General features: G+C 49.1%; 1 protein-coding gene across 3 annotated transcripts in view; it reads left to right on the top strand.

The window, feature by feature from the left end:
* SMG6 (SMG6 nonsense mediated mRNA decay factor) overlaps positions 1-27780 on the top strand; it is a 184939-nt gene that overhangs the window by 71555 nt on the left and 85604 nt on the right. For all 3 annotated transcript variants that reach the window (XM_061561975.1, XM_061561976.1, XM_061561977.1), the window contains exon 14: positions 17725-17926. In XM_061561975.1, coding sequence (XP_061417959.1) covers positions 17725-17926 — 202 coding nt within the window. The remainder of the gene's footprint in view (positions 1-17724; positions 17927-27780) is intronic.

Raw genomic sequence — 27780 nt, forward strand, 5'->3', positions numbered from 1 at the left:
CATCAACATAATGCGTGACAGAATTCTCCATGCTTCTATTTACATTTGTATATTCTTTCGCAACGATTCGGTTCTGAATGTATATTACGTGAAGCAAACAATGCCAAATGTAATTTTAGGTTTGCGAGCAAAATTTTTATCATCATTAAACCAAAACGGCATTTACTCCTGGTTAAATACCCTTGCCCAGATCATATTTGTGTCTTTGAACAGAAAGGCTATGGCCCGTTTATTCTTCCATTTTATTTATTGTTCGTTTTATAAATCTTCCCTCACCACCTCCGTCGCACCACCCACCCGTGCCTAAACGCTTTTCATGGCCGGACAAAAGCTCGGGAGAGCAGCGCTGCGGACAAAGACGCGCGTCGGGCACCAGGGGTTAGCGGTGGCGAGCGAGCGAGGGGTATAGGGGAGCTAGAGGGCAGCAGTGTTCCGTGCACTGCCGCTCGCTTGCCCGCCCCGCTCGCCAGCAGCAGCAGCAGCAGCAGCAGCGAGGAACTGTTCGTTATTTTCCATTTGCTCTTCAAACCTGCAAACATTTTTTTTTACTGATTTCTATTTTTACACGTACAAAAATGTAATCCTTTAAATTACATTTGCATGCCTCGCTAATCGTCCGCAAGCTACGCTATTTAGCGTACGGACAGCTGTTAGCAAATTGAGCGCGCGCGTGTGTGTTTGCGCAGTATTTTGTATATATTTTTTTCATCCTCGTGACCTATATGTGTACTGTGAGCCATGCTGAGCGGAAACGTGACACGGTGTCAACTCGCTGCAGTAAATAAAAGGGCTGCGGCGATAAGCATCCTGATTAACGGCCATGAAATGCGGCGATGGTGGAGGAGGAGGAGAGGGAGAGGAGAGGGGGTGAGTGGTGGTGGTGGTGCTTGCGCTCCCTTCCTGCCCACGGCGCTGCCGCTGACAGCAGCTCTGGGTGCTGGCGCCGGGCCAGGTGGCGCTCCGCCAGCGCCTTCACCCCCAGATGCACTCGCACTCCTCCTCCTCCTCCCCGCTACTCGGCGGGCACTCGCATCTCCTCCCCCATCCCCCCGCGCCTCCTCTACTCATCTTCACTTGACTCTCACGCCGCTAACTCCCCCCCTCCTCCTTTCAGCTGCGCCCGCGCCCACTGCATCGGCCGCATTTGCACCCCGTCTCCTACAGCTGCGTTTAATGCCCACTTATTTTTTTAATGCTGGCAGTATGGGACGGAGGGAGGAGGGAGGAGAGGAGGGGGGGGGGGCATTAGTCGGATGATGAGCGAGTGGCCTTAAAAAACCCACGCAGATCAATACCCCGGGCCTCTGAACGATCATGGCGATGATGACGCCCGCGTCGAGGATTGGCGGTGCGCCAGCCTACCGGGCGTGGTGGGGTGGCGGTGGGGGGTGGTGGATGGGAAAAATGACACTGCGATGCTGCGAAAGCCGCTTCAAAAGGCTTGCGCCGCAAACCTGGCGGCAGCGTGTCCGGGCACTGGCGTGTGTGCGCGTGTCGTGCGTGCGTACGCGTGTGTGTGTGCGCGTGTCGTGCGCGCGCTGCTGGTGACGTGCGTCTTGGCGAGTGGCCAGGGCAGCACGTGTCGCTGTGATGGCCCTGGGACAGCTGTTACTTTGATTTCACACTGCCTTGAGAAGGCCGCGTCACCGCCGCTGCATGTAAAGTGGCCACGCTGCCCCATAATGGCTATGTTTGTGAACGTTCAGAGTGACATTTTTGGCTTTTTAAATGTGTGCGCGCTCAAGTGCACGTGCGTTTTTGTGGCTGCGTGGTGTACATAATTGCTGTATGGGATACACGGGAAGTTGGGGTTTGACACCCTCTCTGCCCTATGATCCCAGTGACTCGGGGTTCAATTGCTGGACGTGGTATACCGTGTAACTGACATTTGTTATTTGAAGTTGACATCACCAAGGCAGACAGCTCAAAATACCCAGCCGACTGGCTTCTGTGTTATCATTGGTGTAGCGGAGCATTTTGGAGATCACACGTCTTCTGAGGAAGATCTTGGAAAATTCCTCACATGAGGCTTGGCTAAAAATGCTTATTTTACACAAATTGCAGACCTGGTTACCATACTTTATTTCACCCACTTAGTACCCATAGGTTTTTATAGATTATCAATATATTTGTATTTTTGTTGGGAATTTATTCTATAACACAGTGGCCTATAATTACAAATAGATGATGCCACAGTCTTGAGTATCCACCTGGCAACTCGTGGCACACTTTGGTAATTCCCATAGCAATGATGAATACACAGCTGCAGGTATTTCACAGATGACACCATTCGGATTGGTCCTTTGGTGTGAGATCTTCGTCTGCTACTCTGCCCAGTGGACAAATGGGCCCTCAATAACTGTAGCAGCTTAGATTAAATGGGTTGAATGCAGAGGTCGCAATCGGGTACCCGATACCTGTACCCTACCCGATACCCGGCTACCTGTACCCGGCCGGGTACGGGTATGGGTACTCGTTTGCGACCCTGGTGCGGCCGGGTACGGGTACGGTAGGCCGTGAGTCACTGGTGAGTAACCGTTTGTCACTCATTTCCCAACGTCTTGTCTCTTCTCATAATTCAAGTTCCTAGAATCAACAGACCCACGCCTGCAACATGGCTTCATCCCAGAGGTCGCAATCGGGTACCCGATACCCGTACCCTACCCGATACCCGGCTACCCGTTTGCGACCCTGGTGCGGCCGGGTACGGGTACGGGTAAGGAATCAAAACCCGTTTGCGACCTCGACGGGTAGACATTTATTCAAGAAGGGTAGATCAAGTGTAAGAGGCATGCAAGGCATTCCTTTTACACTTTTGCGCACCTGTTTTGACTTTCTATTAGGCAGCTCTTTCTGGCAAGTTCTGTCCGTGAAACGTTGGTATCTTCACAGCCTCCTGGACAAAGAAAGGGTAATACATGCGTGTGATAATTACATGGACCCTTTGCGAATAATTTCAAGCTAGTTTATAAATTGCGGGTAATCCGCAGACTGCTTAATAATGGCATCGGAGGCAAAAGGTCTCCGTGGATAATAGAGGTTACTCCATTTGGGGATAAATTAAAAATGCTTCTGTGTTGTTGGTTCGTCCCTCTTGTCACAACCTTAAAGGGTGGCCTGCAACCCAGTTCCTGTCTTCCTGCAGATGGGTTTTGAAGCTGCTAATTCTGGAAACGCACCTCTGGTCGTCCCATAGCTTTAGGGCATCGAGTTGAATCTCACCGAGAGCGTGGCTCATCAGGATGGGCGTGTTGTGATATTCAGGGCCGAGACGCAGTTGTGTAGTGCACAAGCGTCTCAACAACAAGTCAACTTGGCTTTCCTCCACAATACCTGATCCCTCATCAAAAAGGCCCGTGCAAAGCTGTTTGACCTTTTGAAACTCACAAGTCCTCGGGCGGATGGGATGTCAGAATGCGCAAGTCTGGTCATGATTAGAATAAGGTTTTAATTAGAGTAGCATATTTTAAACGGATCGCCGCTCATTGATATGGGTGCCGCAGATTGCGAAGAGGGGGCTATTCTGACCCAGGATAAAAGTGGGTTGTGTGTGCGCGCACCGCAGATTTGATCGTGCCCCGTACGAGGGAGACATGAGTTTACCACAGTAGGGGTTCTGTACCACAGGCGTCGGTCATACGCATACCGTAAAAGGGGTCAAGTACCACAAAAGGGACTGTGTGCTATGAAAGACTTACATCCGTGAACACTGTTGGTGGTGTTGGGGGGGGGACCCTGAGCATGAGGGCGGGCGTGGGGGATTTGCGGAACTGCGCAGAGATTCCCAGCTGCAGTTTATTGCGGCAACGGAAATAGTTATATTTCCTTTACCGTAAGTGGAATTAATATAAAGTCTCAACGCGCAGGTAGTGTTATTTCCAAATGAACAAAAATCGCCTCTGTGACAATAGCATTTGCTTATTTCTTTAACCAGAAATAATTGATAGTTTATTATCGATTCATACAGTGCACACATTTTGACGGGTAAAATTTGTGCCATGGCTGTTTTTGTGAAGTAAAGTTGAAGAAAAATGAGGGGGGGGGGGGGGGGGATGATTTCGGCTCGACCTCAGAAGACTCACGGCGGGCGAGTGTGGAGTGGCCCGAGTGTAATGTGCAGTGAGTGGCCCCCAGCGAGGCCCCCGCCACTGCTGGGCACAGCTGCTCACGCACGCACACACGTGCACACAAAACAAAGATAAAGATCCCCCGTCTAGCCTTGACACACTGTTGGGGCAAGTGCTGTTAGCGAGCACCTATGAAGGCCGGAACGGCACAAGAGGCGGGTGGAGTGGCCAGCACCACGCCCGACCGCCTTTGTCTCCCTAGTGGCGATGTTCACACACTACCCAAAGTACTTATTGGAGGCTGAGTCGACCTAGAGGAGGCCCAGTACCGTTTCGGATAATCGTCACTGGTGTTGACCGTTGAGCGGGAATCGAACCCGGGTCGCCAGGTTTGTAGCGCAGCGCGCTAACCGCTGCACTACCGCTCCCCACGCACACACACACTCACGCTCACACACAGCCCTCTCGCTAAGACACAGCCCGATGTCACTGTCGGGGCCTCTCACCAATCACCAATCGCAAGCGTCATTGCGATCGCGTGTTTTTTCGTGGGCATGTCGTGAAGCTGGCGCACCCTGTTAAGATCGGCTGCACGAAGTCTCCAAGGGGTCTGGTCGTCGTACGGGAACCATGCCAGTCGAGCACGATCAGACGCACAGGTTTTGATGGCTACGATTTGCTTCCTTTCTCGTAACGACCTGATCGAGTGTGATCATTATTAACAATGGCAACGTTTAGCTTTGTGTATAACAATAATAGTTCAATTTGTAACGCGCGCAAATTTGCAGACGTAGTGGCCGCAACTCAGAGGCGCGGAGCCAAGCTCAGAGTCGCTCGAAAGCATGATTGTAGAGGTGAGTTTTTAAGTCTCTCTTGAAGGAGGCGATTGAGGTGATGCTGCGAATGTGCAGAGGGATATTGTTCCAGACTGTTGGGGCTGCTACCGAGAAGCGGCGCATAGACACGATGACCATCCTGGATCTTGGTATTGAGAGGAGGTCGTGAGTCGCACTGCGCAGGCATCTGCCATGTGCCGAGCTGCAAGTTGTCAATAATGAAGAAAGGTACGGCGGGCAGGCGGATATGAAGGCATTGTGGCAGAGGCAGGCTGTCTTGTATGTGACCCTACTGGCGATGGGTAGCCAGTTGAGAGCACGGAGACAAGCTAGTGAGTCGAGACGGGGATGAATGTGGGCAATGACGACGCGTGCTAGATTATTTTGTAGTCTTTGAAGTTTCTTTAGGTTGCCAGCGGAGGTCCGGACTAGGACGGAGTTGCAATAGGCAAGGCGAGACCCAACTATGCAACATGCCAATGTGTCGGCGTTCGCGCAAATCGCCCCTCACAATTGCTGAGGAACCACAGACGAGCTGGAAGACGGCCAGGCGGAGGGAGGCGAGCTCCGGCGCTGCCAACAATTGCCCCAAACAATATCCGACGAGTCGATTTCATCGCGTCAATTGCCCGACCTTGCTTCGAATGTGCTTGCCCGGGCACCGCAACCGCGCAAACTTCTTTTTTTTTGTGCCTCGGAGCGGCGAATGTAATTTAATTAGCGCGGTGTGCGGAACACACCGCGCTAATTTCGTTAACGTTACCCTCGTCCCTAATGGGCATTTGCTGCCGACGGGAGGGGGTGGTGGAGGGGGGGCGGTTGTGTGGAGGGCTGTAGCCAGACACCGCCCGTCGCTAAACGCATCACGCAATTACCGACCCCGGCGGACGCAGGAAAGGGTGCGGCACCTGAATGATTAACATCCTTAATATCACCGTTTAATATTCTCTTTTTTTTAGCAATGCTGTGTACAATTTATAATAGAGCGTAATCGATTGGAGCAATGCCTGGTGAGGCAGATCTCATGCTCGTTAATGCTTTTTTAATGGATTTTCATCAGAAATTCCGGTTATAATAAATAATGGTGACTTCCAAAGGACTGATGGATATGGCTCTCTCAAGGTTGCCTTTCCTGCCGAGACGTCAACAATATCTTTGTCAATCTATTCAACATTTTTCCTTCTCAGTCCCCCCTCCCTCTTTCACCGAAATTAGACGAAGCCAAAACCGCTGATGCAGTGGGAAAGGCGCCTCGCGTGTCTGCTATTTTACCACCACCACTGCCTCGGCGCGACGTCACAGAATATGTATATATTTTTTGCGAGGGGCACGAGCGACAAAAAAAATCACGAGGTCCTCCTTCGGGGCCGGAGCTCGCCGCGTGGCGTGGAGGAGCGTGGACCCCGAGTGTTTGGAAACAATTAGGCATCGGGACGCACGCTGGCAGCCTCGTGACGTGCGGTGGAGCTGATAGCAGTGGGGTAGTTCTGGCCGCACGCCAGGCAACACGTGGATTGCCGCCAGCGATCACATCAAACCCCCACCCACAACCACGACGCTCCCTCCTCCTCCCCTTACCTCTCTCCTACCCACCACCGCCACCCAACCCCTTTGCTGGCTGTTCTACTTGGCAATCGTCCCAGACCCCAGTGCCGTTAATTACGTAACGGTCAAGGGAGAGAGGGGTGGGGGAGAGAGTGTGTGAGGGCTTTTCTCTCTTCACATGCTGCCGTGCAACTGGCTGCATGTGTGCTGCGGTGTTGGCCGCCTGGGTGGGTGGCTGGCTGAGTGGCTGGGTGGGTTAAATGGTCTGGCTGGGCTCGGTGGATAGTCTGGCTGGCTGCCTGGGTGGCTGGGTGGGTGGCTTATCCTGTAGAATAGCCGTTAGTCGACCGGTCGCTCGTGGGCTGGCTGGTGTTGGCGTCAATGTCGCTCGACTCGGTGGTAGTCTGAATGAAGGAAGGTGGAGCGAGTCAGCTGATTGGTCGAACTGCCTGATGGACTGGCTGCCGGTGGGCACACGAGTGATGCGTTATCATGATGGCTCGGTGGCTTGATGGACTAGCAGAATGGATTATGGTGGTTTGACTGGCTGGATGGTGGCTGGGTGTCTGAGTGTCTCTGGGTGGTTAAATGCCGCGGTGGTTTCCTCGTTGGTGGCTCAGCTGGTTGGCTGGCTGCCCAGTCGGTTTGACATGATTCCAGCTGGCTTGCATCCAGTGTGTGCTGCGTGTGATGGCTGTGGGCATATGGACTCCTCCGCTGGAAATCTCGGTCAGTTGAGCAGGGAGCGAGCGGAGAGAAGCAGGGGAGACGAGTGAGGGAGGGGAAATATAAATGGAGCCGGAGATCAGGAGAGAGAGCAGAGAGATGGAGGAGAGAGATGAAGAAATATGTAAGGCGGTGGGGGGGGGATAGGTAATGCAGAAGAAGGAGACGTAGAGGAGGGATGGATAATAGAGGAAGCAGAGACGGAGGGGAGAAGGCTCTGTTGCCATGCATCATCCACGTTTGTTACAAAGCCCGTGGTTCTTAACCATTGCGCATCCACGCATGACACAATAAACAGCACCGTTGGCGTTCCCAACCACTGCGCGAGCGGCCCGCTAACCCCCGTTGGCACATTCTCTCGTCAACGCGTGGTCAGAATTCTGTAGATATTGTGTACAAAAAAACATCTATATTACGAAAGGCGTCAAAAGCGAAACCACAAAAAAACAAAAAGGCGGGAGGCGTCCGTGGTGTATTTTGAGCTGGGATTGAAAATGAGCAGCAGCCTGTGCGGCTTGGAGGTGGGGGGTGCTTTTGTTTGCCGGGGCCTGCACGGCTATCGGAGCGATTTTAGCCGTGTTGCCTGTGGCAGGGTTTAGGTGGAGCAACGAGTCTCCGAGGCACAGTGAAAACGCCGCACGCGCACTTGCACGCACGCTCACACATCTACTGCCCAGCACGGTTTTTTTTCCATGTTTCTCTGTTTGACCAGAGGTGAGAACCCGTTCAGACGCATTGGGGACGCACGTGGGTGTCTGCGGTTTTCAGCTGGACTTCAGTCAAGTTGTTCATGAATTTCGCCCGTAAATAACGTTCACCCCTTAACGTTTGGGCTATGATGCCCGCACATGATTTTTTTTAATGTTAGTTATGTCATATAGCCTTTAATGTTCACTTCAAATAAAAAAAAATTGAAGGGTCCCTATAGAAATTCCATGGCGGACAAGGCAATGAAGTCGGTTAGCCTGTGCTAATTGGCTCCCTGGTGAGTACCTATGATCCCTGGGAGATACCCCTTGGTACTGAGATTGATCCAAACCCCTCGGGCTCACTGGGCCTCGACAGCTCCACCAGAATCACCCGCCAATGCCAGCGGTGCATTTTGCACCCAAAGCCGCTTCATTGATGCATTTCTAAGCTTTTTTTTTTTTGGCGAAGCTATCTTTGTAGCTCGCGTTGATGCCGCTCCGTAGAGGTGCGCGTTCCACCACCATGCACCGCGCATGGCAAGAGCCTCTGCTCGCGCACAGTTCTATTGCATTTCAAAGCCGAGAGAGAAATATAAATCTGGCACATCCCCAAGACCTGCTCAGCCACCCTCAACTCTGCGTTTCCTTCTTTGCACAGTCTGCCTGTGTCTCTTTCAGTCCATTTCTGTCTGTGTAATTGTGGTATAGATGTTTAATTTTCTTGCCGTACTCTTACATAGCGTAGACAGACACAAAGAATTATCCTGCGGTGCTCACCACTGAGCCAGTTGTCACTGGGTGGACTGCACAGTGTTGCCCACCGCTTGGTAATTTCTGAGGAATTAGCGTAGGTGTGTCTAGACCAGAGGTGGGAAACGGGTTTTGATTCCTTACCCGTACCCGTACCCGGCCGCACCATGGTCGCAAACGGCTACCCGTACCCGGCTGGGTACGGGTAGCCGGGTATCGGGTAGGGTACGGGTATCGGGTACCCGGTTGTGACCTCTGGTCTAGACGTGCCGCGATCGTTGCTCCTGCCTCTCGGCTGCGCGCCGTTGGTCGTCTCCGGCGGGCGGCTCGTGGGTCCGTCAGGTGGTTGCACCCAGCGTGGCCCCATTCTGCTCCGGGTTTTCCAGCCCCCCCAGGTACTCTGTGCCGGTGATTTAGTCGAATGTGATGACAGTGGACTCCTTCGAGCTCCCTGCCTCCACCCGCTGGCACCATTGGAGCCCGTTCAACTTGAACCCAGACGTGGTGCACAACGATCGTTATTATCATTGCACCTTACCTGCACATTCCAGTGATCAATTCATCACCTGCTCCTGTCACCTGCGCATGGTGAAGGCGAGGAGGTATTTGCTGCCTTCTGACACTGGCGCCAGGAGCTGCCGCTCATCACACCTCGTGACTTGAAGTTCGCCAGTGAGTGCAGCATCGATTGGGATGACGTAGGAGAAAGTAAGTCTCTGAAATGCGAATTTGATGATTATTTTAGTCCTTCTCACACGTCTTATTCTAAATCCTCTCAAGTTAACAGCACTTGCCCCAACAGCCTGTTAAGGCTACACGGCGGGGGGATCTTTGTCTTTGAGTTTTCAGATCCATACGCCATACAGCCATTTCAATACGGGCAACACATTTTTTCTCTTTGTGTTTCTCCCTTCTGATCACTAGCGGAGCCAGTGGTGGGGGGGGGGGGGTGGCACGTGCCCCCCAATGATCCGATCGAAATCCCTAATTTCGATCGGATCATTCGAGTTGATTAGTAATAAATCGGCATTTTGTGACCCCCACTGCCACTGTGTAGAAGGGACTCTATGAGATGATAGGACAATAGTCTGAGTCCATAATTGGCAATACGTAATGGCAAAGCAGTTATAAGTGACTCACAGAATTGTGCGCAGTTGCGTGTCCAGTACACGACTTCCCTGAAGGCAAACACCTTCAGCGAGCGCGATGCCGATCACACAACGCGGTTCGAATTCGACCCTCAATCGATGGCTGCGCCATCGCCGCACACGCGTCGAATAAAAAGCAAGGGACAAGTTCTTACTTACTAACAACTCATATCATTTTTCATTGCTGGAGTAGTTGCCCCCCCCCACCTGAAAATCCTGGCTCCACCATTGCTTGTGATGGAACTTTGTAGGATGAACGTTGAGATTTATAAGGGCACGGGGTGACCAATAAGGTCTGAATTGATCTGTAATAAGGTAGGGCACTGATAAGGAGTTGACAGGTATGCACATTCGGCCTACGCCACGTTTCATAGAGCAGGACTAATTTTGCACTGCAGCTTTCTCTGCATTAATCACCAGTGACACGGCCGCAGCTTTCAGACCCGCTCCGCTCGTGCGCTTATGTTTAGATTTTAACTTCTGCTATAACGCCAGGGGCTCAAACCCAGGCTCCCAGAGGTACATACTTGGCCTTTGCTCTGATTTGGCCATTCATCCTTTGAGTCAGCTGTCTGTTGCTTTGTGTGCTTCAGGTGTAATAACAGGTTAATACCTGCGTGAGGGTTACAGCAGTATACCTCTGTGTTTAGTCTCAACGATGTAGAATATCGATCAAACAAATTAAGCATAACTCCCATCTGCAATAAACTTATTCTAGCCCACAACAATTATTTGTCCCATTCATCGCCACGGCATTTTCCTTTACATAAACTAAACGGGGATGATATGGCAGCTGCAGAAGTAACATCAAAATAAATAACTGCAGCTCCATTCACGTCAACAACAACATTTAAGCAGCAGAGAGGGTGCACGCAAACGAAGCCATCAGCAGGGGCGACATCATCAGAAGCAGCAGGAGTCGTAGCAACAAAAACATCTGCGTTGTCTTTCGTACCCGCCTACATTTGGCAGTAAAAAAAATTTCAATCATTGCCCTGCACAGCGTTTGTAAATAAGATCATATCAGTCACAGTCATAAATAACATCTACATCAACGTCTTATACAGCAGTCGTAGATGGCACCAATCAGGAAAACTTTACGGCAACAGAAGCAATGAACATCAACAAGCATGAACAGGGAGCGTCTGTACCTGCTATAACAGCGACCCAGCATTAGTAACGGCAATCTTAGCGGTAAAATCAACAGTGCACAACTTAAGGACAGGTTTGTAAGGAAGCGAGCTGTGAAGTGCAAAACCGTACAGCCGATGCTCCTGCTGCTGAATCCCATGTCCTGAATGGCCTCGGGTATTTATCGCAAAGGCACTCAAGGAAACCATTTCACTCCCTTCTGCTCTGTTTTCGAGCATGCAAGAAATACCGACGCAAAGAATGGCCTCAACATCGCGAATGTTGTCGTGCGAGACAAACGTCGGAGGGGCAGTGCCCCGTGCGGTCAGCGGAAGCTGTCGAATAATGGGATAAGGGATCGGCATTTTCTGCGTGCCCTATAACGAAATGATAACAAAGTAATTGTCGTGCGGCACTCGTAGGGTTTGTTGCAATTTCCTATAACGTGTCGCCGCCACGGCCCGCCGTAAAAGGGTCCCGGGCCGTCTTGAAACGTGAAGTCTCTCCGCTGTCAGCAGGCACGGCTCTCGTGCCCATTGCCGCCTCGAGTTGTCTTTGCACACAAGTGAGCGTAAATAATGTGTTGTGATGTATCGCGGGGGGGCAGTTTGGTAAAAGCAATTAGCGGTGATCATGTTAAATTTATAAATTTTCCTGCAGCCCAGCGCCACACGGGGGCCTGGTTTGTGGCCATGGCACCGTTAGCAAACCTGCGCGTGGCGCAGTGGCCACATAATAGCATTTAAAAGCTTTTTAGGAGAAACAAGTAATCCCATTTCTAGCCCTGATTAGGGAGCCAATCCTGCAGCAGGAAGTAGGGCAGCTGCGAGCCGGTATGCGTGTACGTACGTAACGAAGTGCGCGCGTGCAACGGCACATTTCGCGCGACGAAGGGGCCATCGCGCGAAACGTCGCTTCGCAGACGTTCGCTCTGAGAGGCGGTGCTTCGCAACGTTCGCTAGAGTAGGCCGTCATCTTGCACTGAACACCGGCTGCCACGATGAATGAGCTCGGCGATAATGCTTTGATGGCTTTACGAATTGTCTCGCCCATTTTTGCTGGAATGCTTTTGTTTGTAAACACTCGTAGTTTTGAGCCAGGCTTGGGGGTCTGCACGGGCTGTGATCTGGTGCTTTGGAGGCAAGGGTTGGTGGATCAAGCGCATGTGTGAAACTCCGCTGGGCTGCGAGTTTTCCAGTCGACTGTACTAATTAACGTTGAAGCCGTGTTGTGGGTAGGATCTGGGAGTTGGTTGTGCCTACTGAATTCACAGACTTGTGGTAAACTGAGTCTCTGTGTTAATGTGGGCCCATGTCATTCTCTTGTGATCTCGGAATATTTTTTTATGCGGCCAAGGTGGGAACTAGAGGACCCAGTGCATCGTTTCACGAACACTTCCAATTCTATTGCAACCATCGGAGAATTATAATCACCCCACCGTCTCACGGAAGAGTGCTTGCACAACGATGATTTTGCATTAAAAAAGACCTCGCCCTCAGGTGGGATTAGGAGTGGAAACCAAAGAGCTTGAGATTCCTTGTCGCGGCTGAAGAGTGTTCACTCTGCAGTGCTTGCTGGGGGGATGCCCACCCTCACATAGGAGGCGCGTGAGCATGTTTTTGGTATATTTTCTTCTTCTAATGAAATGTACGTCTGTATATTGAACATCTTACGCACCGGACGTAGCCAACTGTGAAGTGCAATTGGATTTTTTTCCACAATTTACATAATCTAATCACAATCCCATTTCCATGGGTAAGTTTGATGTTTTCCGTGGCCCTCTGATGAAGGCCGGCTTTGTGGAAGGGGATTGACATTCACTTGCACATCCAGTTCACGTTATGACATTACAATGTTCCTTAAGAGCAAATGTATGGTTTATGAAAGCTAAAGTTGTTTGTGAAATAAAGACAGTATTAGGAATTAATTAAATTGATCTGGAAGCTCACCTGAAGTCCATTACACTAATGTGTCATACATATGTTTAAATCAGCGCAGCATATGTACATAAATTGCACCTTTTAAATTGCCCTCTCGCTGTGAGCCATCGCACCTAAACTGGAGTTGCCACACGTAATTTGCCACAGTCTTAGAAAGCCCTTATCAGCCGCAGACATGTGCTCGCCGAGCATGAACGTTTACCGGTGGTTCACTCGCAGAACGCAGAGCAGCGCCGTTCATTTTCTAAAAGATGTGTCCCGAGATTGAGTGTAAATTCTCGGGAGCAAATCTGATGACATTTTTTGGCCTGCTCCGTAGAGACACTAGTTTGCCGCTCCGCCCCAACGCGGGCGAGCGCGGAGCTACGTACACCGCATTGACAGTGTCCCACAGCGGGGTCAGCACAGCCAGCGCACTCGGCCTGGGGTTGAACCTGTGGGAATACCGCCACTGTGGTGCTGTTTACCTGCGTACAGGAAAGCTGCTACTGTGTGTCTGTGTGTATGTTTGTCTCAGGAGCAGTGTTGTAGCTAATTTTGTGAGTGCACCTTGGTGTGATATGAGCGAACAGGGTATGTGTAACTCCCCGGCCATTTCACACTGGTGGCAATTTGAACGTCATCTGGGCCTCCCCGAAGTCAACTCGGGCCTAAAGTGAGCACCTGGTGTGTTGCGGTCAATGTCGGTACTTGGGAGACAAAGGTGGTTGGGTGTTTGTGATGTAGTTTATAATGTCGCCTCAGGCTTTAACGTACCACGTAAGTAGGAGCTCACTAACACTACTTTACCCAAGCAGTCTCTTCAGACTCGGTGACTTCTCTGTATGTATATATAACAAACAAAAAGCTGCTTTTATTCAAGTACCATTATTAGGTACTGACCAACCTCACTGGTGCGTTAATATTAATCACAATTAAAAAATGAATTGTGTTCTAAACGGTCCCTTGCGCATATATTTATTTCATCTCAGTTTCAGCAAACCAATTGTACCACACAGACACGTAACAGTGCATCAATTCCCCATTTAAAATTGATTCGTATGCTCAAGGTACATGCATCACAGCGTGTGTGCAAGAACACGTTAGTTACGGAATGCATCAAATTCTACAAACGATGACGCAAGAAAACTCCGTCACAATGCCAATGAGACGGTAGACGTGTGACAAAAAAAAATCGATTCTTGAAGCGAATCGCTTCTTCGAATCGTGGCTATTCGTGGAGTCGTTGGGGTGATGAATCGTTACACGCCTCATCACGAGTGGTTTCCTGCCCAGCCGAGTAGTAACGGCACTCCATTTCCTGTTTTTACAGCCCTGAGGCAGTGAAGGAAATTCCACATTCCTATGGTCGAGGAGTCTTCAAGAGGATGCCCACTGTGTAGTTCCCGCACCGACTGTGGTGCTCGTTTCATTGACCATGGAAGGGTGAGAGGGCTAAGGAAACCACCCCAACCAGGATATCAACCCGGAACCTTGCAATTGCGTGTCGCACACTGCATAGCTGCACCCACATGGCTGGATATCCATGCCTGATACTGAATGAAAGGTGGGGGCGGGGGGTCCCCCTTTTCACAAACAAACAGGTTAGCAGCGGAGTCGGGAACGCAAGCTGTTTTGTTTTTGCATTGGGATTATCAGGTCATAAAGAATGACAGCGCAATGAAAAAAAGCACAACACTCGAAGAGATAAATCAGAAATAATTGTTGCTTTCACTGTGGGATCGCTTGTGCCGTAGGCATCGCCCAAACGTGGACCTGAGTAATCGACCCCTGACCTTGCCGAAAGATTTCAATTCAGATGGAACGGGATCAGCGGTAATCTCAGCTGTAAAAATGCTTTGCTGAACGTGAGCAACGTCCTGGACCAGCAGAAACACTCGGAAGCTCCCATGTGTGGTCTGCCGCCTTTCATTTCGGTTTCCAGAGATTGTTTGGAACATCTAACAAAGAGGCATCCTCAAGTTTTGCAGATTTATTTCCCTTATGCGCCTCACCCGCAGGCAGCCTATGTTTGGTGGATGGAGCGTGAAGCTTCCCCGCATTTCTCCACTACTACGTCGCCAAATCGCGCAGATCAGCTGACTGCCCAAGTTCAATAATTCAGCGCGGCCTAAGTGACCGCCGTTGTTTTGGTAGTTGTCGTTATTTGCTGCGCACGCCGTGTGTACGTGTGTACGCGTGTAATGGAGTGTGGCCTGCCGATGCGTGCCGATAGGCGCTGGACGATTCCCTCTCGTCGCCCGCCCCCTCCGCCGCCGCTCCTTCCTTCCCTGGGTCTCGCGGTTTGGGGAGTGACTATGGATGCAAATGGGCGGTGGGGTGGGGATAGTTTGTGAATTCGTGATGGCGCTGAAGAGTAAGCTGCTCCAGCGCACGCTTTCAAAACAACAGTGGGAGATTTCAAGGATCGCAACAGTGCTGTCAAGTCGTTTATAGGGAAATTCTTAAAACAAATAAGCTGTGCTGTTTAAAGTTTACACCAAGAGTCAAACTCATCAGCTTCCATGAAGAGTGGGAAGCCTTCGCTGCACTGGGTTTTTTTTGGAGTAGGTACAATCTGTACCGGCTACACGTTCTGTGGTAACGACGACGGCTTATGTCGTTCAAATACATCCCGAGTTTCACCGTGAAGTGGCTGCATGAAAATTGATTTTGATTATTTATATATTGGAACGCAAATGTTTTTTTGTGGAATGAGATCCATTGATTTAATGTCCTTTATTTATTCCACGTGGCAGCCAATTGAGGCACTGAGGCTCTTGCCAGGCAAGCCTGCTTCCTCCCTTGCCCAGGAATTAACTCGTAAGAGTTGCATTAGCCTTCCCAGAGTTAGGGTGCGCGACTTACAGCTCGTGTGACCTCTGGTGTACGGCCACGTAGATTGTAGCTGGCCTTCGAGCACCAGTTGAAAGGGACTTGCGGGCTGTTCGCTTTCGAACAGGACTACCAAGGCCCATGTTGTTGTTTACAAGCACGATGTCGTTCTCGCTGACCCGACGTGACAATTTGAGACGTTTCCACGTGACCCCCGCGGCCCACGGAGAGCTAGGAGATTCTTAACGTGGCCTGTTGCACACCCCCCTGGCCCTAGAGTCTGGAAGGGGTTTACTATTGATTTCCCACAGCTGCCTGGTAGTGCCCTCGGTTGTTATTTACAAACCTCACTGTCTGCTTCAAAATGGACATTCAAATCTCTTGGTCAGTGGGGTAGACAAAGTGTTGCCCCCCCCCCTACTGTGTGGTCTAGAGGTCACTTGAAGGGATCTCGGAGGTAGCTCTTTGAGATCCGCTTCTGTGGGTCGTTCTCTCACGTGACGAGTTGCGCTGCTGTGAGATTTCCAAATGGATTCTTCGTCCCATGGCTTTACCGTCGATAGCACAGTTGGAATATTTTTAAGAAATGCTTTTTTTTATCTTGTGTTGTGGTGCAAACTACGACGCGGAGGCAGGTGAATTTGTAGGGGGCTCGCGCCAAGTTTATTTGGGGCTTACGCCTAACTGGTTCACCGGCTTACGCCTAACAAGGGACGCCCTAGAGCCCTAGACGATACTCCCCAGGGGACACGGGTCCTGGGGATCCTATCTGGGCTCTCCTCCCTGCACCGGCCGAGGGCTAACCGCACTTCGGCCGGTCGGGTGAAGTAGCCACCCTTAGCCTCCTGTCAGACCTACGCTACCCCGGGTCCCACCCTCCAACCTCTCCGTTCCCGGCTGCCACGACGACCCCTCTTACGTCACGGGCTTCCCCCTGAATACCCCCCCTGGGACATGACGTCACCGTCCCCCCTGGGACATGACGTCACCGTCCCCCTGGGACATGACGTCACCGTCCCCCCTGGGATATGAGGTCACCGTCCCCCAGGGTCTCCCCCCGACGTCACTCCCCGCGACGTCACTTACTGCTACTCTACACTTGTAACGATTCTAACAATCACTCCATTTTATAACTTTTTTCACTTCATATTTTATTTGAATGTCTTATATCTGCCCTGCCTACTCTTGTATGCAATATTAATTGGTTATATCGGTGATCTTGTCAGTTTAAAGTGGAACTGATGTGCTGCTGCCATCTTGCCGAATTAGGGTACGATCGGATGTTTTATTCCGATGAAAAAGTTAATGATTTATTTCGTAATTTAAAATGCTCATGCCATCTTCCAAAAAGTCAACACTAAATTTGGCAAATCCACTTGCATATTTGATACCCCTCATAAGTGCACCAATATTGATTGTGTTGCATTTTAAGTAGTTTCGTCCCAGTAAACCTTCATGAAACATTTATCATCTTGATTGGGCAATAGATTTGTTATATATTTGATTTTAAAAGCCTTTCTGGACAAGACTAATTTACGTCTAAATTTTTTTACTTAACTTTGATTAGATTTATATGTGTATGTTTCTAAAATTGTTCTGAATCTCTCATGAACTGTTTTTCTTGTTTTGCAGTCTGTGTAATGCTTTTTTTTCTACTTTCAATGCAGACAACTTTAACATTCATATTTTAGGTCTCAATTCGCGCTTTTACCTCGTTATAAATAAAGACCCTCAGAATCGGAGAGCTTTCTTCACCACGTAAGAACTTGACCCTGCATGGGCTGTTTTTTTACAAGGTCGATCTGGTAGAGATGACCATCAAATAAATGCGAGCAAATAAGGTATTTCAAAGTATGAATGATTAACCTTGGGGTCCGCTCTGCAGCAGACACGAGTGAAAAATTTAACCAGCAACTATCCCTAGCCCAGCAGTAAGCGCTCCAGCCACCAATTCGCCCAGCGGCATTGCTCGCGATCCGCGCGCTGTGGCCCGTGACCTATATGATCCGTGCGCCATCCCCTGTGATCCTTGACCCACGCTCGCCGGAGCTTAACCATGGCTCGCGTGGCGTGTGCAGCGTGTGCGGGGACACGTGGAGCACCCTGGCGGAGCTGTGCAACGCGTTGGCTGGTGTGGCAGTGAGCGAGGTGCAGCTGCAAGCGCAGGCCGGGCCGGGCCTGGTGCCGCTGGTGCTGGATGAGGACCATGCTCTCGCTGGATTCGTGCCGCTGCTGTGCGCGCCGCAGGAGCCCTGCTTCGTGCAAGAGGACGCCGACCAGGTGAGGCTGTAGCTTCCCTGGCCACTTTTCCCCTCCCTCCCTCCTTTTTTTTTAAATCCTTTATATTAAGTTCACTTGCTTGCTTGCTTGCGCGCTTACGACCGTGCAAATCTTTCGGTCGTTTTTTAACCCACTTCCCGTGATCCAATCGAGCTGACATTTTGCACACATACTCGTTGTGTGTGACAATGTATTTTCGTGAAAAAAAATTAAAATTTTTTACACTTTTTAGGATTTTTTTTTTTTATATTTGATTACCAATAGCTTAATGGTGGCAGGCAATCATCTGACCCATAGGTGGCAGCCATCTCAAGCCAGAGGACGAGAGGACTCTAGCCGCCCATTTCAAAGACAAATGTGGGCTGGGTTGTGGCCCATTGAACACGCATATAAAGGATTTATAGTAAAAAACTTTGTTTTTACAGGTTAATTTTGTTAAAACGATCAGACGAGAAAGATGCTCGGTCTTTCGGCACTTTACTTCGTTCATCATGTCGTTTTTTTCTTTTCTTATGTGCTCCCTTTTTTTAATCAAATATATAACGCGAGTTTCCCGTGTAACATTAGTCCCATTGTGTGTTACTGTGTTTATGGACACCAACAAGAGAACAAATCACCCTCAAAAACCCATCACCAGATCCCCTGCTGCTGCGCTACCAGCACCATAGCGGCGAAGGCACCTGCCTGACCTCCCTCCCTCCCCCCCCTTGCCACCCACCGCGACTTCTCTTAAAAAGTCCACAACTTTCTGGGGATGCTTCCAGAGCATCTCGAGCGACGCGATGTCTCCCAAGTGCTTTCGACGAAGAGGCCTGCCTGCAGGGCACTGACCAATGCCGCAGAGTGTTCACCTTGGGTTTTGCCGGCGTCTCATGCACGGCGAAGTGATGCAGATGCCGGTGCGGAGGCAGTAGTGCTCGAGGGTAGTGAAATGGCTGCCGGCATCCAGTTGCATTAAGATTCCTCGCTGGCTGGTAGATTCGAGGATTCTATTGGGGTGGGTGGGGAGGACGATGGTACGCGTGTGCTTCTAAGGCTGCTGACGTACTCACTGACTTTTTATTACCCATGGTGCTATGTGAGCCATGCTGTCCACGGAGCTGTGTCGATGCGTCTTTGTGTGTGACGTCAGTGTTTGTGACGAACGTGTGTCTCTGTGTGATGTCCAATAATCTATTTGTTTTTGAGATTTGGAGGCTTTGTGTGATGTGTGTGTGTCTCAGTGGACCTGTGTCTTTGTGTGATGTCTGGTGTCTTTTGTGTCTCCGTGTATGTAATCTGTGTGTTTGGGTCCCTGTGTGTGACATAAGTGTCTGGGTGTTATGTGTGTCCATCTCTGTGGTGTCTAGAGCCATATCTCTGTGACGTATACATCTATTTGTGATATCTGGATCTGTGTGTCTGTGTGTACTTTCTATCTCTTATGTTTTACATCTGGAGGTCTTGTCTCCACGTGCTGTGTGAATTAGATCAACGCCTCGAGTGTTGTTACTGCTGCAGAATGATGCATTTTGGATTGGATAGCATCCAAGCTGTGAACAGGTGCTATGAGCTGGCTGAGAGGCTGTTGTTGATCGGTGTCATTTTTTGGGGAATTTTCTACATCGAACTCCTGCAGAGAGTAGGGACACGTCCTCTTTCCCGCAGCGAACACGTGTTCTTGCCAATTTGTAATTTACTCGCTGCATAATGTATGTTTTGTAGTGTAACATATACGTCAGTCGCTTAAGGTCTTTTATTCAATGTTATTTACGGGAGAGGACCTGGGGAACTGTTCAAACGGTGACTGCTGCTATTATCGGGTTAAAAATTTGAGCTTTGAAATTTGTGTATTATACATATGTAATACGAACAACCAGGATTGGGTACACAGTGGCCAACTGTTTTGCGATTATACCATGAGGTCTTTAATGTCCACATGACAATTCACGTCGTCCGTACGCTCGGAAATTGTCAGCATCTGCAGGAAAGGAAAAATTAAGTTCCATGCCACCTGGCTTAGTAGCAAGAAGGGCTAAATTTTCGGCCACCCAGCCAGCAATTGTAAGCACAACGGCAATCATTGCTGCTACCATCATCATCTTTATCATCAATCATCACCACCACTAGCATCTTAATCGTTACCTTGATCATATAGTCATAGTGATCTTCTGTTCGACTGAGCATTGAGGTGGTGCTCATCTCTAGGTTGCAGCCAACAGCTGGTGGCAGAAATTCCACAATTCCTATGGCGGAGGCGTGACAACCACAGTTGACTTCTCCACAAAGTGGTACTCAATTTATAGACCTGGGAAAATTGGTGGTTGAAGAGTTTGAGATGGGCTTGGTACTCAATTATTTTAAGATCAGGGTAGCTGCTTGCCCATGATAAGGAAAAGGCAAGTTGATGGTCTCTTCACGCCTGGTTGTCGGGCTTTTTTAAGGTTTGCGGCATCCAAGGCTTCCCCTGAGATGGGGTGTGGTGCTATTGAGTGTCATCCCCTTGGATGTATTGGGCCTTTGCCGACCATCCTTTGAGACTGATCTACTTGACCCTTGAAGATGGTGATGTTGAAAATGGCCTTTCTAATTGCCATCAGGCGAGCTTGGAGATGTGGGCAGATGCGTGCACCGACGGTGATTTCTCCTTTCACTATCCAATCCTCCGCACCCAACAACATTCGCACACAAATGCGTAAGTTCACATACACCAGAGGTCGCAACCGGGTACCCGATACCCGTACCCTACCCGATACCCGGCTACCCGTACCCAGCCGGGTACGGGTACCCGTTTGCGACCCTGGTGCGGCCGGGTACGGGTAGGCCGTGAGTCACTGGTGAGTAACCGTTTGTCACTCATTTCCCAACGTCTTGTCTCTTCTCACAATTCAAGTTCCTAGAATCAACCCACCCGCGCCTGCAACATGGCTTCATCCCAGAGGTCGCAATCGGGTACCCAATACCTGTACCCTACCCGTACCCGGCCGGGTACGGGTAGCCGGGTATCGGGTAGGGTACGGGTACCCATTTGCGACCCTGGTGCGGCCAGGTACGGGTACGGGTAAGGAATCAAAACCCGTTTGCGACCTCTGACATACACCAGCAATGTTCACACACACACCGATAGGCCTTGTGCACACACGTTAACAACATTCACGCACCAGTGTGTTAGTTCACACGCACTAACAACATTCACACAGGAGTGGGTTAGTTGACATACACTAACAACGTCCACAAACACACACTAATCGATAGACAGATGCATTAACAGGCATATTTGTTTACAGTAGCAGCCTCAAATTGACCCCTGACAATCGCTCAACCTATTATCATATACGAATGTCATCATTATCATCATTACCCAATTCGGTCAGGATTTGAGCATGCAACCATTGCTTTGTTGACTCATAATTGTGCAATTTCCCTTTAATTGGCTGTGTTATTTAGACATCATTTATCATGCTTTGTTCAGGAGAACATATGTCTTTGTAAGAGATTTGCTTTCAATGTGAGGTGCAGCAGTAGAAGATCCTGACAGCGATGCACAGATTATCTGATAGGGCTAGGGTGTGTGGCTCCATGTTGGTTTGAATACACAGCTTGTGTGCAAGTAGGGCATCATGGCACACATTCTTGGGTTTTTTCGGTAAAGTCACGTAGGTAAAAAATGAAAATTAATAAAAGTAAAATAAAAAATCATTTACTTGATACAGCAAGCATGCTGTGACGGTTCCACCTGAAGACGGAGGCTTGTGTTGCCTCCGAAACGTCGTGATTTTTATTTTATTTTAATTTTACTTTTATTAATTTTCATTTTAATTTTTTACCTACGTGACTTTACCGAAAAAACCCAAGAATATGAATCCTTGCAGTCACGAAAGCTTCAAATCTAGAATCATGGCACACGTACATGTGTGTACACGTGGGTGTGTGTGTGTGGGGAGCGGTAGTCGAGCGGTTAGCGCTACGAACCCGGCAACCCGACTTCGATTCCCGCTCATGATCAATAACAGTGGCGAATATTTGAACCGGTCCTGAGGCTTCCCCAGATTGACTCACCCTCAAATGAGTACTTCCTGTGGTGTGTAAACATTGTGTCACAAAGGCGGCTGGGCGGGTTTTGGCCACCCCCATCCCCTTCGTCGTGTGCTGTGCAGACCTTCATAGGTGCTCACTAACATCACTTTCCCCAAAGAGTCCGTTAAGGCTATACGGGCGATCTTTGTCTTGGCCCTCGCTCAATATCACTGCAGGGTTACGCAAGGACCCGGGCAGCCACAGGTGCGTGATAATGGCAGCAATGAAGGGCGGTCCGAGAGCTGGCTGGCAGGCCTCCAAGCAGATGTGGTGGTTGATAAAGCCTGGGATTATGTGCTTGTTGTGGTTGTGTTTTGCCGTTGCGCCAGAGTAAAAACCTTGAATCTGCTGCCAGTTCTGTCCCTGGAACAGTATTTTTTTTATCAAGTGTTTATGGTAGTCCTCATCAGATAATCATACCATAACTAGTTGGCCTGCGGGCGCATATGCAACAATTAGTTTTTGCTACCTGCTGTCCTTATTTGAATCTATCGGAAAAGTTAATGGTTGAAGTACTTCTATATACACGGAATTGGGTTTTCTTCTTTTAGCTGCTGTCATTTTTTGAGAGTCACAATTTTGCATTTTTGGGCCTTTTGCAATTGGAGGACCCTTATTTCGGATTAATTTTCAGGCTCCGTTTATTATTATTCTTTCAGGCCCCTCTTCCTGTTTAGACCACGCCTCTTTATAAGTGGCACATTCCTTCTAGATTTGAAGCTTTCGTGACTGCATACTCTTAGTTCTTTCGGTAAAGTCACGTAGGTAAAAAAATGAAATAAAAATTAATAAAAATACAAATCACGACGTTTCGGAGGCAACACAAGTATCCGTCATCAGGTGGGACCGTCACAGCCAGATTTGCTGCATCAAGTGAGGCAGGGATTCAAGATGCAAGCTCTTAAATACAGGTTGAAGGGGGAGGAGAGACCACGCCTCTTTATAAGCTGCACATTCCTCTTCTTGGTTCTTTCGGTAAAGTCACGTAGAATGGAAATAATAAAATAATATTAAAACATAATAAAATAATAATGTTTTATTTTTATTCTTTTATTATTTCCATTCTACGTGACTTTACCGAAAGAACCAAGAAGATGAATCCCTGCAGTCACGAAAGCTTTAAATCGAAATTTTTTGCACATTCCTGTTTAGACCCCGCACCCTTCCACCTTAGGCCCCACACCTTCCTCTTTAGGCCCGGCCCACTTTTCGTTTTAGGCCGATCCCCTTCCTGCTTAGGCCCCCACTGTCCTGTTTAGACACACCCCCCCTCACTCCTCTCATTTACGCCCTGCCCCTTTATTTTGTAGCCCTCCCCCCCCACCCCTAACTCTGGATGCAGGCTTGGGCTTGTTTTTGAAAGCAGTTTTTTCTTGTTCCCCATGAGACTTGGCAACTATGGGCTAAAGCAAGTTGATTTGAGTGAGAGACATCAACTGAGTAGCAAAACTCAGCAAGGCCTCGACTTAAAAAAACTCACCCATGCAAGAGCGAGTCTACAGTGTGGGTTACCGAATGGGTTTGCGCAGCAGCAATGGGCTAATGTACACCACTTAGTGAACACTCCCATGGTCATTGAATTAATAATAACCTTGGATAGTTACGATTAGTTTCTTGCTTTTTTCTCTCGTAGAAAGGCTATGAGCAAAGGACAACTTTGGGAATTGACTTTAACATAAGAGCAGAACCATCAGCAGCTGCTGGTGCACTGCAATAAATAAGACTGAGAGTATTATTTTTGGGCCATTGAAAAAACGTGCTAATCCATTGCCTGGCCGTGAGACACTCCATGAAAACCCATGAGTCTCAAGGGTATTCCTTGAAACTTGACATGATTGTATGTATGTTGAACTTCAACTGTGCTAATTGTATGTGCGGTGGAAAGGACAACAAACTAAAACACACAAAGTAGTTGTAAAGAATTTAGTTTTCAATCTAGATTTAAAAGTAATAGCTCCTATGGCTGCAGAAGCGCATCTGAAAGCGCGCGATGCAGTGAACGTCTTTGTTCAACGGTTAGCCAAAAGCTGCTGCTGCGAGGATGACCGGAGTTTGCGCGATGATTTATGCTCCTTGACGTCGGTAAAAAATGAAATTTAAATTAATAAAAATAAAACAATAAAATCACGACGTTTCGGAGGCAACACAAGTCTCCGTCATCAGGTGGGACCGTCACAGCCAGATTAGCTGCATCAAGTGAGAGACTTGTGTTGCCTCCGAAACGTCGTGATTTTATTGTTTTATTTTTATTAATTTTAATTTCATTTTTTACCTACGTGACTTTACCGAAAGAACTAAGAGTATGAATCCTTGCAGTCACGAAAGCTTCAAATCTAGAATTACTGTTGTTCATTTGTGGCGAGCAATTTGGATGTATTGAGTGCGACCTTAAAATGTTATTCGTTCGTTAACTTGAAGCAATGCACCTCGGCGCGCACTGGTCGGACATGATCGGATCTTGCAGTACCCGTCACGATTAGTGCCAAATAATTTTGGAGTAGGGGTGGGAGTGTGTGCACGCGAAGCAGTAGGCATTGGTGGGTGTGGGCAGTAGTTGGTAGGGGTGGGGGTGGCTTCACGACAACTGTAATTCTTCTTCGAGCAATTTAATGTAACAAAAAACGAAGCAATGTCCTACCAACTACGTCCTGTCCAGGACAGCCTCACTGCATCATATCAGGAGATGGCCCCAGAAGTTTGTTTTCGTGGCCATTGACAAACTTGAACTTCATCATTGGTTCCAGCTCTGCCAGTATATCTGAAACTGAAATTAAGTTTTTGTCACTTCACATCCTGTCCTCCCCTACTAATCTTACTTACAACAAGTTTTTGATATTTTGGAGACCCACTGTCTGCTGTATGTTTTGTGTTCCAGGGAGGACAGAGTTAGTTTTTGTTGGTGGTCGATCTTAAGCGGCCGGAGTTTTCGCCGTGGCCGCGGCATTGCAAGGATTTTGTCTAGCTTTCTTGAGGCTTCGGCTGCGGTCTGGCAGTGGCAAAGTAGGGCTTAGCGTGAGCCCCGGAAGAATTGGTAGCATAAGCGACATGTGTGCAGCATGAGCGTGGCAAGCGTGGCACATTGCTTGAAAGCAAAGATGCCCAAATCCAAGTGTTTTACTTTCCTGGGACCACCTCAAAGCGGGGCGGATTGTATCATGTTCGAGGCGCTGCTGGCCAGGGAACTGCAGGAGAGGTCGGCCAAGTGCACGGTGTGGACCAATAAGTATGGATGCCAGAGCATGGGAGCACAACGAGATCGACACCCAGAGTTACAATACCCCACAGGAGTCGGGAAGTTGACCCCACACCCAGCACTCGCAGCAAGCAAGGTGGGTCTGATGGAAGTCGCTCGCAAGTAGTGGACATCTTCTTGGTTCTTTCGGTAAAGTCAGGTAGAATGGAAATAATAAAAGAATAAAAATAAAACATAATAAAATCATTCTCACGACGTTTCAGCCACAACGCAAGCAGCCGTCCTCAGGTGGAGAACAGGTCTGTCGACAGACCTGTTCTCCACCTGAGGACGGCTGCAGTCACGAAAGCTTTAAATCGAAAAGTAGTGGACAGTCGCAACCTGAGTGTACAGGATGGTTGGGGCTGATGAGGTCCCCCCACTATACGCAGCACAGGGCGATCGTTGACCCCGATCACAGGAGCAGAAAGCCTTTTTTTTTTAACAGGATCGACTCTAACTCTACGGGATGGACCCTAACTCTAATGCCAGGGGTACTTTGTAGTGATGGCACGCCAAATGCTCTCAGCGAGGCCAGGTACGGGTCGACGATGCAGCACTCGCACCCCCGGCCTTCTTCAGGGGCCTACGCCACGGTGCAGAGCTGCAGGCCGTGGGCCTGGGGGACAAGGAAAAATATGGTGTGGATGAGGAGGCTGTTTCCAAAGCTTTTTATTCGGAAAGTACCAGGAGACCCAATAATTTTTTGGGAAAGCGTCCCCTCCAAGAGTTGCCTTAGAAGTGGAGGGGGGTACTTTCAGTTTGCCTTGAGGGACATCTTAAATCGGAGCGTGGAGATGAAGTCCCAGAAGAGCATGGTGAAGAGGAGATCAACCAAGCACAGATCCTCCTCGGAATCATCTGTCTCGTCCCCATTGTCTTGCTGCTCGTCTTTTATCAGTTGGGAACGCCGGATAATGAAACGAGACGGTGCAACTTCTTCTTCTTCGAGATCCAGGCTCGCCCGACTCCCCATCATCTCAGATCAGGTTTCTGACTGTCGAGTGCGTTAGTTCCTCATTGCCGTTCTTTGTGCTATCGTGGCGTGGAACGTGTTATGATGTTGCCAGTGGGACTGGTAGTGGGGGGGAGGCGCAGGATGCGTAGATCCTATAGATATTTTTCAGTTCTGGATATTCTAGCAGAGCGAGTCCGCGGGAATCCATTGATCGCTGATGGACGGAGGGAGTTTGTCAACAGCTGCTCAAGAAACCGAGCCAGCATAAGTCACCGAACTCGTTTTCAGCACCTTCTGGAATCACTTCAATAGAGCCGTTTTAATCAACACCAGGTGGCCCTGGTACGTGCGGTGAAGAATGATTCACTATATGTCAGTCATCTGATATCATAGATTTTTAACCCTAAAATTCGGGGTGAATTGAATGTAAAATGTTTGGCCTAATTTTATTTGTGGTTGAGTTTGGCCCTGGATTGCATCATCATGTACTTAAAAAGCTGCCACAGCTGTAAAAACGGTGTACTATTGCATCATTCCAACCGTGGTCGTGGCCCACAGTGGCCTAACTTTTGGTAGTGAAGCCATAGCTTCTTCAAGGTCCGTTTTACGAGTAACAGGAGCTCTCTGGCAGTTGCCTGCGCAAAGCTGTGGGAATCAAACCACGCACCTGGGGCTATCGGGTCAGTGGTGAGCACATCATCAGCTCATGGGGCTGCCTGCCTGGGTTGGGGCTGGTCGCCCTCAAGCGCTGTCCGTGTTCCTGTGTTTGTCTGCGCGTGCGCTGCAGCTTGTTTTATTAATGCTGAATCAACACGCACAGCCGGGCGTTTGTTCAGGAGGATCATTAGCGACGCTGATGGGGAATGAAGAGAGTCGAGCGGTGAGCACAGCAGGCATGCATCTCCCAGCTCCTCGTCCCAGTCCATTTAGCCAGCACGTACCTCCTCCGCTGGGTTCTCTCAAACTGAAAAACATACTCGGTGATGTATGTATGTTGAACGTCTTTCACATTGTAAGTAGCCAGTGGTGATAATTGAAGGTGCGGGGGAAGGACAACAAACTAGATCTTCTTGGTTCTTTCGGTAAAGTCACGTAGAAGGGAAATAATAAAATAATAAAAAGAAAGCATAATAAAATACAATTCTCACGACGTTTCGGCCACAACGCAAGCAGCCGTCCTCAGGTGAAGAACAGGTCTGTCGGAAAGACAGCGTCTGAATGAGACCTGTTCTTCACCTGAGGACGGCTGCTTGCGTTGTGGCCGAAACGTCGTGAGAATTGTATTTTATTATGTTTTATTTTTATTATTTTATTATTTCCCTTCTACGTGACTTTACCGAAAGAACCAAGAAGATGAATCCCTGCAGTCACGAAAGCTTAAAATCGAAATTTAACAAACTAGATTTGAAAGTGCATAGCTTCAGTGGCTTCCTGGGACGACTTTTCTGACTGACAGCCTCACATGAGTGCTCAGGGAGGGCCTCCTCTAGATTAGCTCAGCTTAAAGTTGGGAGGATTTCTTCGCATGTGACTCCAGCTACAAGTAGAAGCCTGTGATACCTTCATCACGGGGTAAAGCCTCGTGGTGCAAGTCATGGAGAAAAGCCG

Source organism: Lethenteron reissneri, chromosome 28 (assembly GCF_015708825.2).
Source record: "Lethenteron reissneri isolate LAM-NWPU_2019-01 chromosome 28, ASM1570882v1, whole genome shotgun sequence".
Lineage (NCBI taxonomy): Eukaryota > Metazoa > Chordata > Hyperoartia > Petromyzontiformes > Petromyzontidae > Lethenteron > Lethenteron reissneri.